Source organism: Egretta garzetta, unplaced genomic scaffold (assembly GCF_000687185.1).
Source record: "Egretta garzetta isolate BGI_Z169 unplaced genomic scaffold, ASM68718v1 scaffold41, whole genome shotgun sequence".
Lineage (NCBI taxonomy): Eukaryota > Metazoa > Chordata > Aves > Pelecaniformes > Ardeidae > Egretta > Egretta garzetta.
The window spans coordinates 737,953-748,522 of NW_009258755.1; the positions used below are offsets into that span (position 1 = coordinate 737,953).

Here is a 10,570-nt window from a genome sequence, read left to right on the forward strand (position 1 = left end):
TTTAGCCTGCAAACTCTTTACAGCTCACAGCTGACAAAATTCCACCAATTTACATGCTTTGGGATTACCTTTTTACATATTAGCAGGTTTTTCTTCCTTTTGTTCAAAAAGATGCAAGCAAACATTCACTTTAAAGAATATTAAGTCAGAAGAAAAAAAACAGAGGTGGCATCCTACTCACATATGTTAATACTACATATGCCTTTCCTCTTTCTTTTTTTCTTTATACAAAATAACAATGTTTTATTAAATATCTCCCATACAACTTTTTAATCTTCTGAAATCAGCTAGCAAATGACTTGCCTTGGTGGTGTGTGGGTGAGATGCTGGAAACGTGCCACTTATTAGCTGTTATTGCTGATATATCTAGGAGTGTTTTAATAGTGTAATTCCATAAATCCTAAGCTCACTCCATCAAACCCAGGCAGTCAGCTTTCATGAGCGTAAATAACACTGAAAGCATTCCCAGGAAGTCAGGTCTCGGGTTACCGAAGGAACAGGAAGACACCGGCAGACCACCTGAACACTGCCAACCGAGCACCATTTATCAGCAACACCTATGTCCTTTGTTTCTGCTGCTCAATTTTTTAGTCATATGGCACTGATCTACTTGAGTAAGGACATGCATTTAATCAGAAACTCTATCTCCCCACCTTTCACAATGTTGTAACTTTGGTTTCCTAGTCGTACCAGCGCATGAATAAGAAAATCATAGTGACCTTTTCACCTGTAAGTTAAGCAGACAGATTGAAACCAGTCTGCTCCGCATTGCTTGAACTTCCTATGATGGGGGAAATGAGAAATCTGATGTCTCACATTATATGGCTGCATTTTGCAAAAACAAAATTCAGAGCCTAAACTAACTGATTCAACGCGGTGTACAGTAGCTGATTCCATTCACCTTTTCTGCTCGCAGTTTGGCACCAGGAGGAATAATCACTTTCACAGTATTGTTGTTTATACTATACCTTTTGTCCCGGAGGCCCCTGAGGTCCCTGCAAAGGGAAAACAATTCAATTAACATCATAACTCTAGCCAATTTAAACTGAAATGGTCAATTAAAACTGTCTTATTGTGTAAGCATTCCGATACTGGACTGAAACCAGCTGATGTTTTATACATCAAGGAAAAGTAAAACTTTATGCTCAAAATGCACAATGGATCTTTTCTCTTCTCTTTTGGAACTGATCTAACTATTAACTGGAAGACTCAAATTTTCCCCCTTTCTAATCTTTTCTCTCCCAACCCATCTGTTTCTTCTAATACTGACAAATCCGTCAGCATTAAGATGACTGTGGTTTTTCTTTTTCTGATACCAGCTAAGAGCCAGTTGTGTGTCCACAGTAATATATCTGCTCGGCAGCATAAAAACAAGGTTTATGCAAACAAGTATTTTTAAGATAGAGAGAAGCATAAGCCTCAAAATCGCCTCACCTTCTAGGTATCAGCATACATGACTATGTTTTACCCAACACGTGATCTGTACCATCATTTGCAGGTTAAGAGAAAAGTCATTAAGCATTAACTTCAGAAAGCATTAAGAATGCTCTTGGGAAGTAAGGAATCACCATTTTGTCCCTATGACCTGAGAAGGCAGGAAGAGACATCTCAATTCAGGAAAGCTTAACTGCTTAATGTCATACAGGAGTCAAAGTTTCATTGATATTAATAGGACCCATTTCTCATCTGGTGTCTCTGAAGTACCCAGGCAGTTTATCGCTACAGCAGAGAAGGAGGCAGCAGGGAAATAGATCAGCTGACCATGTCTTTGACATTTTGACACTCTGTTGTGGTAACAAGCCAGACCACGTCCACCACAGTTCTTACGCACTCTTTTTCCCATGTTCCTCCTATGGGTGCTGGTGATATATCAAGTCCATGAGAGTGCAAAACAAAAAGCCAAAACTGGAGAATCCAAATCCTTCTGATGTGTGAAAGAATAAAAGAAGACTTGATTGATATCAGAACTGCAATAATTCAGAAATTCATCTTGAACAAAAGGATTGCTGCTTCATAATGCAGGGCCAATTTTTAAAGTAGTGTGAAGTTAGGCAGAATCTTCCTCTGTGGATAGGCGCAAGGCTTGTTGGAATGTTGCTCTGATGCAACTTTAAACTGCTAACATGGAAAAGCTCCACTGGTGGTAATTCTGGTCCTGTATCCACTGATGTGGATGAAAACCTTGCAGTTTTGAATGTGGAGTCATACATCTAAGGTTGGGCATCAAACCTTGCAAAAGGTTTGCATAGATCAGTGTTGCTTCTTGAACCTTTTGCCTGATCGTTTCAGCAGAACTAGGGTTCCGTAAGCATCCCCTTTTGACTATAGGGACAGATTTTCTTAACAGAAAGCCATCTGTGAGGTGCAGGGTGACAAGTTTACTCCCTTGTCTTCAAAAGGAAGCAGAAGTACCTAAGCACTCAGCACTAGTGATGATCAGAGCAGCGAGTAGAGTGTTCATCTGCTTTTTCAGACTGGAGAAAAATCCCCCCCAAGCCCATTTCAAAAAATCTGCTGTTTAAATGAGGTCTTCTTTTAATTAAGTGCCTGAATTCTAACCCTAAGATTTGCTAGAGGATGAGGACACCAGTAATACTTAACGTGGTAATTGAAGAACAGCCTATTTCTTAAGCATTGTCTTCTTAAGCAAACAGTCTCCAAGAAAACTAAAGATGGGGAAAAAAATAGATAAGAGCATGTTGGTAGGTGAGCGTGGCCTGCTGGGTAAGGAACCACAGATATAACATACCCCACAAACAGGTTTTTTTCCCTTTCTTCCAGAGAAGGAAGTAACTTTCTTCCAGTGCCTCCCCTTCTTCTGTGAGAAAGATGCAAGTTTGGCTAACATCTTAAAAACTCCAAGAAATTAATGCTCAAACTAGAGTTTTCCTACATCACCGTTACCAAAATAGGCTCCAAATGTCCACATCCAGGGCATCAGTTATCTGTTGACCTTTCACATATTAGCCAGTTGCATTTTACGGGTATTTCAGGTCTTAAGAAAAATTGGTCCATTAGTACGCCAGACTGAGTACAGAACAACTGAAGACCACCTTCATAGCTCATACCTGTTACTTTTATGCCCAAGGAACGGATATTGCCTCTTCAGTTTCTAACTACGTAAGAAGCTAATGAAACCTTCTAAAGACATTCAGCTATATCAAAGTACCATTTGGGAGCCCTTGGTACACAGCTACTATTTGAAGGTAAAATGATCATTCATTTATTAATACTATCCCCCAAAGTAAACTGTTAAATGTACAGCTCTGTTGTGCCTGGTGCCTGCAGCTGTCAGCCTGCGGGATGGATATAATTCAAGACACTGCAGATGTCTCCAGGAAAAGATGCTTCCCCAGAATTTCCCCCTCACCATTGCCATCATTCCAGCTCCTCCAGAGGAGTTACTGAATCAGAAAATATTTACATAGTAGTATAGTCTTGCTCTTATTGTGCCTTTAAAATGAATCATTCAGAGAAAAGCAGCAGATACTTATCAACAAATATTTTATACGATTAGCAGTTTCCAATTTCAGGTACTTAAGCCTTTACTCAGCCTGGAAATGGCTCTGGTGTCTCATGCCCACCGAGCTACCATGCCACTTGTTGCTGTCAAGAACAGTCCTCAAAGGCACAGCTACCTCAGCACTATGCTCAGAAAACCAACCGCAATTAAAACCTTACCTAAAGTGATATGTTTCAGAATTTACACATGATAACAAGTGCTTCCTATCCTTTGAACGTTCAGACTGTAAAACATAGCTGAATAGGAACAATTTTTCTTTAAAGCACTGCTCCCTAGCATTGGAAAAGAAGCTGAAAGCCACTGGAAACTTAGCAGCTCATCCATTGACAGCTCCCATCCCTCCCCCACATAAGCCTGCCAGAAAGTCACTTAAACAGAAAACCTGGAATGAAATTACTGACAGAAAACAACCTAAAAAAACCCCAGTAAAACACTCCAGCATTGCTGTAAAGTGCCTATTTTCTATGAGTTACCTACATTCTCTGAGCAAAGCATGTAATTGCACTGGGGAGACAGAAATAAGCAAGTAAATACAATCTGGGAGAAAGAGAAGAACATGAAGGGATAAAATAAAAAAACCTCCAAGAGTTGAGTTCATTTCCAGAGGTATAATTGATACCTTCTAGAAGAATCTATATAGGAAATTCAGTATGACCACGTGGCTTTCTTTCACCGATTATTCTACTGAACTGGGGACATTGCTGTGCTGCCCACTTGATGAAGAGATAGTAAAACCAGCCATGAACATCTCAATATAGATCTTGAGACAAGAGCAGAAGGCAAGAAACATGTGAAGGTTTCCAACCAACTCCACGGATATAACATACCTCTGTTGCAGTGCTTGACAACCCTTTCAGTGAAGAAATTTTTCCTCATGTCCAACCTAAATGTGCCGTGGTGGAACTTGAGGCCATTTCCTCTTGTCCTATCACTTGTTACGTGGAAGAAGAGACCGACACCCACCCGGCTACAAACTTTCAGCCAGTTGTAGAGGGCGATAAGGTTTCCCTTCAGCCTCCTTCTCTCCAGACTAAACAATCCCAGTTCCCATAGAGGCTCCTCATCGGACTTGTGCTCTAGACCCTTCCCCAGCTTCCTTGCCCTTCTCTGGACACGCTCCAGCTCCTCAATGTCCTTCTTGTAGTGAGGGGCCCAAAACTGAACACAGTATTTGAGGTGTGGCCTCACCAGTGCCAAGTACAGGGGGACAATCACTTCCTTACTCTCATAAACTAATTTCTTACCAGCCTAATGGCATAAAGAACTTAAGAAGGAAACCTAAACTACCAGGTGTACATGAAGAGGAAAGCGCAGGTTTCATACAAAGTATTCACCTGCATTTCAGTGGAGCCACTGATCCCATTTTCTGTGCGTAATGGGCACATAATCTAATTCTGTTATGTGTTTCATAAAGATTGCAGTTCTAGAGTACTGGTATTGAAATGTGCAAAGCTTTAGTATTGATGAATCACCTAGATAAAAGAATGACTAGCTATGAAGAGAGATTAACTATGATGGGAAACCTCATACAACTTCTGATTAAGCAGTGCCCTCCTCTCACGCTATCTACCTTAACTGATTAAAAGAGCAGCAATAACTATCAATTAGTGCTCAGGAAGAGCTTCTTATCATCATTCTCGTAGCCAACAGAGGTTTGTACAGAGGTTATAAAATGCCAAAGACTATTTTTTCTGAGATTTCCTGCAAGTTAAGGCCGATGTAATTGTTTTGGGGAAAAAAAGAATAGTTGCTGTGAGAGGCACAGGCTGAGAATTTCCATTTCATCCTCTAGTTCTTAATAAACTTTTGCAGCTAAACAGCTTAAGAACAACACCTTATAAAATTTACTATGAACATGCTACCAGAATGAAACAAAGAAGGCTGCTGCAGAACTTGTGCCATTGAAAACAAAATCACAATTAGTAGTTTCCCGGAGGAGCTATGAAGATTCACACCAGCTGAGGATCTGGCCTTGGCCATTGGCCTGAAAGGCTGAACTGAAGCCAGCAGCACTTCCCAGTCAGTTCTGCCTGGTCCCTGTGAGTTCATTTTGTTCATTTTCACCTAAGATGAAAAATTAATATTAATTCATTTTAAAGATGTGACATTTTGCAGACTTTACTGCAAGGTTACAAATTTCCACTGTCTTTCACAGAAATGGCAATATCCTTTGGAAGAACATCCTCCTTATTCTAAATAACTAGTAAAAGCAGTAACATTAGGTCTTATTTTCTTGAACAGATGCCCAGCAAGACTGTATAAGCACAAAACTACTAGTTTGGAAAACAATATATCTTAAAGCAGAGGGATTTTGCATTTGGGTTAATCATTATAATACAGATTTCTTTTGCAAAGAGACACCTTTACCTGAATTCTTTGGTTATTCCGGACTGTTCTGTCCATGCAAAACATCTGTAAAATTACTTATCTGTCTTCAAAGCCAATTTTGGGGGATAAAATAATATATGGGTTTTTTTCAGTGACAAGAAGGGGTTGATTCATACACTGAACATATTTAAATTTATTTCTTTTCCAAGGACCTGAAAACACTGCAAATTTTTATCCTCTAAATTTTTATTACTATGCACTAGTTTAAAATACTTTAAACATAAAAGCACCAAAAATTCCCCCATGTGGAAATTAGAAACAAAACCACCCCATGCACACTTTCTATCCTATTGCAGGTTATGAATCTGAAAAGTTAGCCTTTGAGATTTCCCATCACTGACTCACTTTACGTTCTCTCATTAATAGTCTGCAGCCAGAAATCCTAGCTCTTGGGCAGAAAACAATCACAATTTCATTTGTGATTCATAATGAAAATGAGAAGACAAAACAGAAAAACTCTTATATGTTATTTAAGAGTCCTTATCACCTGGAAGAGCAGATAAATGGCATGGGAAGAAGGATGAATTATTAGAGGCAAGACACAGCTTTAAATGAAAAGGTTGAAAAGCTAAAGAAACTACTGGCCTTCCCTCTTGCATAGTATACATTTTGCTAGTTCCACATAACATTTCAAAACTTAAACCCTTTGGTCGCCCCACTGCTTGGCCTTCCTCTGAATTCTGTTAATCCTTTCTGCACAGAGGAATGATACCTCCAACTCTTGTAGAAAGTAGAGCTGCAGGGCTTTCAAGTGCCATGGAAACCAGACACAAATTGCAACTACTTGTTCTTAACATTCCCTACTAACATTAAAGATGCATACAGTCACACCTTTCTAATTTAAACCTAAGCCTTGATTTCACCTAAAAAGAAATTGAACTTTCTTGGCTCAAAAAGAAAACAGATTTTTCCTGACACAGCAACATATCAAGCCAAAAAACCCCTTGCAAACAGGTCTCCCCAACATCTCAACTGCAAAGACAGAAGAGCAATAGAAGCACATTGGCAGTCTGATAATATGGAAAGATTTTCAACAGGGAATGAGAGACCCTTATACGCAACAATTAGCTTTCCTTAACCTCTCCTCTCATCACCCTGCCCCAACACATACATACTTACATCGGAAATGGGGAAAAAGAGAAGCCATTCTGTGTTTTCAAGGCAAATTTCCCTTGTGCACCTAAGATAGGTAGAGCTCTCTGATGTCGGAGCAGAACTCATGCCAGAGAACTCAAGCACTGTCATTCTCTGCATATGGTCCAAGCAAACCTCCCCTGCCTGAGAGGGAGAAAGGTTATTACTGCCACCTCTCACAACACCATCTGAAACATGATTTTCTTTTTCTTTATTGGCACAGAACCTCATTAGAAACAGAGGAGAATATGGCAGCAGATTCTCAGCTGGAGTAAATTGCCATGTCTTCACCAGAGCCACTGGATTTCTTATTTCACCGAAAGGAGAGCATGAACATTCCCAGAACTCCAAATACATTAAAATTATTTCAACTTTTTGCGAATCAAGGCACACATTCTTTGAGTAGGTCACAAGTTACTCAGCATAATAGGCTTGTGATATGTTCTGAGACACAAGCTGGAAAGCACTGTTATCTCATTATCTACTATCTTGTGCTCTTCAATAAATTCATTCCACTTCTTGTAAGAATGAAAAATAGAAAACTTAAGCAATTTCAAGCTGTGTCACTGTTGGTTCGCAAGTTAAAACTGAGTTCACCAGCTCTATTAATAACCTGTACATTCATCTAGAAATACCAAGGCATGTTACCTAATACAGGTTAAAAAAGCTTTTGAAAGAGGAAGGCTTCTAACCCCATTATTATAATCTAGAGGTCAGGCTTGCAGCTCTTCTTCACTTGAACAACACCATGGGATTTAAAGCTGTTGAGAGTGTGATCCTCTAGGCTACAAATAGCCTTTAGCTTCCACAGCCTTCAGCAAGTACATCCAAACTGTAGGGAATTGTTTCACAGCATCTGGTGCTCCTCCTTGGCTATATCCTGCCTCCATCCTGGATGAAGAACCAGAGTACATGCCACAGAGTACTTACTCCTTACTGGAAAGGGCCTTGGACATGTGGGCAAGTAGAAAACCACAGTACACCCCAACAAGTGGACCTCTGGGACACCAGGACTGGTAGTACTTCATGGGACCTATTGACATCACAGTTTTGATTTCATCACGAAGAAAAAACAGGAAGCTAACTCAGACAAAATAATTCCTGTAGAATTAATCTAGAAGCAACTCTGGGCAGAGATCTCCTTTTTAATTTACTTGGAAAAGATAATACATGGATAATACAGAAAAAGACTCTCGGGCAAAGGCCTGTGTTCTCTACAGCAAACTATACCTATTTTATCTGGCAACACAACTTTACAGCATACTTGTTGGGAAATCAGCCATTTCTGCAATAGTGTCTCAATTTCCAATATGGAAATAGAGAGATATCTGAGTGCAGAAATGCATGATGGAAGATGTCAGAAGCAGCTAGACAGCATCTGAATAGTTGTAGCGCTTGCCACAGGGAAGAGAGTCTGGAAACCTGCACTGGCATAAAGAGTATGTCAGAAGCACCAAGAAGAATAAAAACAAATTAACTACCTCCCTGATACTCTGATGGTCTTTACTTTATCTATACACAACCTAACATTTAAACCATCACACTGACTTTTAGAGCAGGCATTTGGAGCTGGAAATTCATGTAAACTGGGATCTTTCTCTAATGCAAGCTTGCTGATTTCATTTTTAAAACACCTTTTCTCCCTATTTAAACACAACTGCATTTACAGAAACAGATCAGTAGCAGTTCTTTAGTTCTTACACACAGATGGTTACTTTAGAGCAATGGGAATCTTCTGAACATGGAGACCAAAAGGTGACAGACTATGTTTTGCTTTAAAACCCCTCAGGGATTCTGTGACCCTGAATATCTGGTCTTGAATAGAAGGAAGACACTATTGCAGAATCTCAGTGAGTTTTGTCCAGAGGTCAAATAGGAGAATATTCCAAAACAAAAAAAAACCCCCCCTCCTATCCCAGCTATTGCACCTATTATTAAGAGACCCTCAGAAACCAAAAGGACAGAACAAAAAAGAGCCCAGAAGCATGCTAAAACACTGGTGGTACCTTTGGCAGGCTTTGATTTTGGTTTTGTTAAACCATTATCTCAAAAGGAACAGAACTTCCAGATCACAGCTGGTATTTCCAAGTCTCAGAATCTTACGTTTTTCTTCCACAAGATATTGGCTTTTGTCAATTCAAAATGTTTTCCAATTTGTCAGGGTAAAATGTCATCACACCTGTTTAAAACTTCATAAATTCAAACAAATAGCAATCATATCTGCACTGATTGCTGAGCATATAACCTTCCTCCTCAGAAGCACTCAGGAATCAAAACCACATGCCACGGGCTACAATTCTGTCATCTCTCATAAAAATAAGAAGGACCATGAGTATTTAGGGAGATCTTAAGGGAAAAACACCACCGCATGTTTCACAGTTCTGGGAATATGTGACAGGCAGAAACTTCTGATGCCTCACCCTGTGGCTGAAGCTGATTTACAACCAGTGGAGCTTCAATTTGCTTCCAAATGAATAGGGTTAATTAGTTCCTGATGCAACAGAAAAATTCTACTCCCATATCTGAATATTTGTAAAAAATGCATTCATTTGGCTGTTACATTCTTACACACACAGAGGAAAAAAACCAAAACCTCAGGAGAGGAGAATATTCTGAGGGTTTCACTATGCTGTGCTGTGTCTTCACTGTTCCATCAGGCAAAAGGCTCTGGCTCTATTGCCACAGAGACAGCTGGGATGTTGGCCCTTAAAACAAGTAGATGCTTCTCGTGCTGCTCAACGGTCTCAAGGTGGAAACAGCTCGACTTCAGAGACAGTGATAAGTAGGGGCCAGGAACTGGGAACTCCTGGCTTGGCTCTTTTGGCTTTGCTGTGCCCTTAGCTGGTTTATTTCCCTCAGCTTCTGCGAGCTTAAAGAAGAAGTTGGCCTTACACAGCAGGTAACTTTATGTAAAAAGAGGATGTTGTGTTTCTCATGTTTTCTTCACAAATGAGGCTTCAAATAGTCTGTGACAAAGGAAGGTTAGGAAATACACAGCTATAAAACTTTTTGGAATTTCACTTTTTAAAAAGTGTATGTGATATATATGTGTTATAGTTTCTTAGCAAACTGGAAGAGAAGAGTACTTACTGCCAATCCTTGTTCTCCTGGTTTTCCTGGCTCACCCTTAAAAAAAAAAAAAAAAAAAAGGAGCGAATCATTTGAGTAACATGTCCTGAATTCAGTTTTCTACCTAATAATAAAGTAACATATGTAATAATTCCATTCTTAAACAAGTATGGCAGCCAACTGCACATTAAACATATTACTTTTTTTTTTTTGCTTTTTAAACTAGTAGGCCAAATCTCAGTCATTTAAAGAGGCAAAGCACTATTTCACAATCATGTAATAGCATAGTTCTCAAGGCAACAGTTAAGTATTGGTGTCCTGACTCTGTCCCTTGATTCCAAGCATGATATTGCATTCCAGTCAGTGGTGCTAAAGGACACAGGGCAAGGTTACTTTCACATATATGCTGAATCCCACTGTTTACATATTCCAAAATTACTGCTCTGTGCCATGACC

At 39.6% G+C, this 10,570-nt stretch overlaps 1 protein-coding gene across 1 annotated transcript in view; it reads right to left on the minus strand.

The window, feature by feature from the left end:
* Positions 1–10,570, minus strand: part of COL25A1 (collagen type XXV alpha 1 chain) — a gene marked incomplete at its 5' end in the record, with an annotated part of 325,700 nt that overhangs the window by 80,738 nt on the left and 234,392 nt on the right. The window contains 2 exons of the mRNA XM_035888891.1: positions 969–995; positions 10,136–10,171. Of these exons, the coding sequence (XP_035744784.1) occupies positions 969–995; positions 10,136–10,171 (63 nt within the window). The remainder of the gene's footprint in view (positions 1–968; positions 996–10,135; positions 10,172–10,570) is intronic.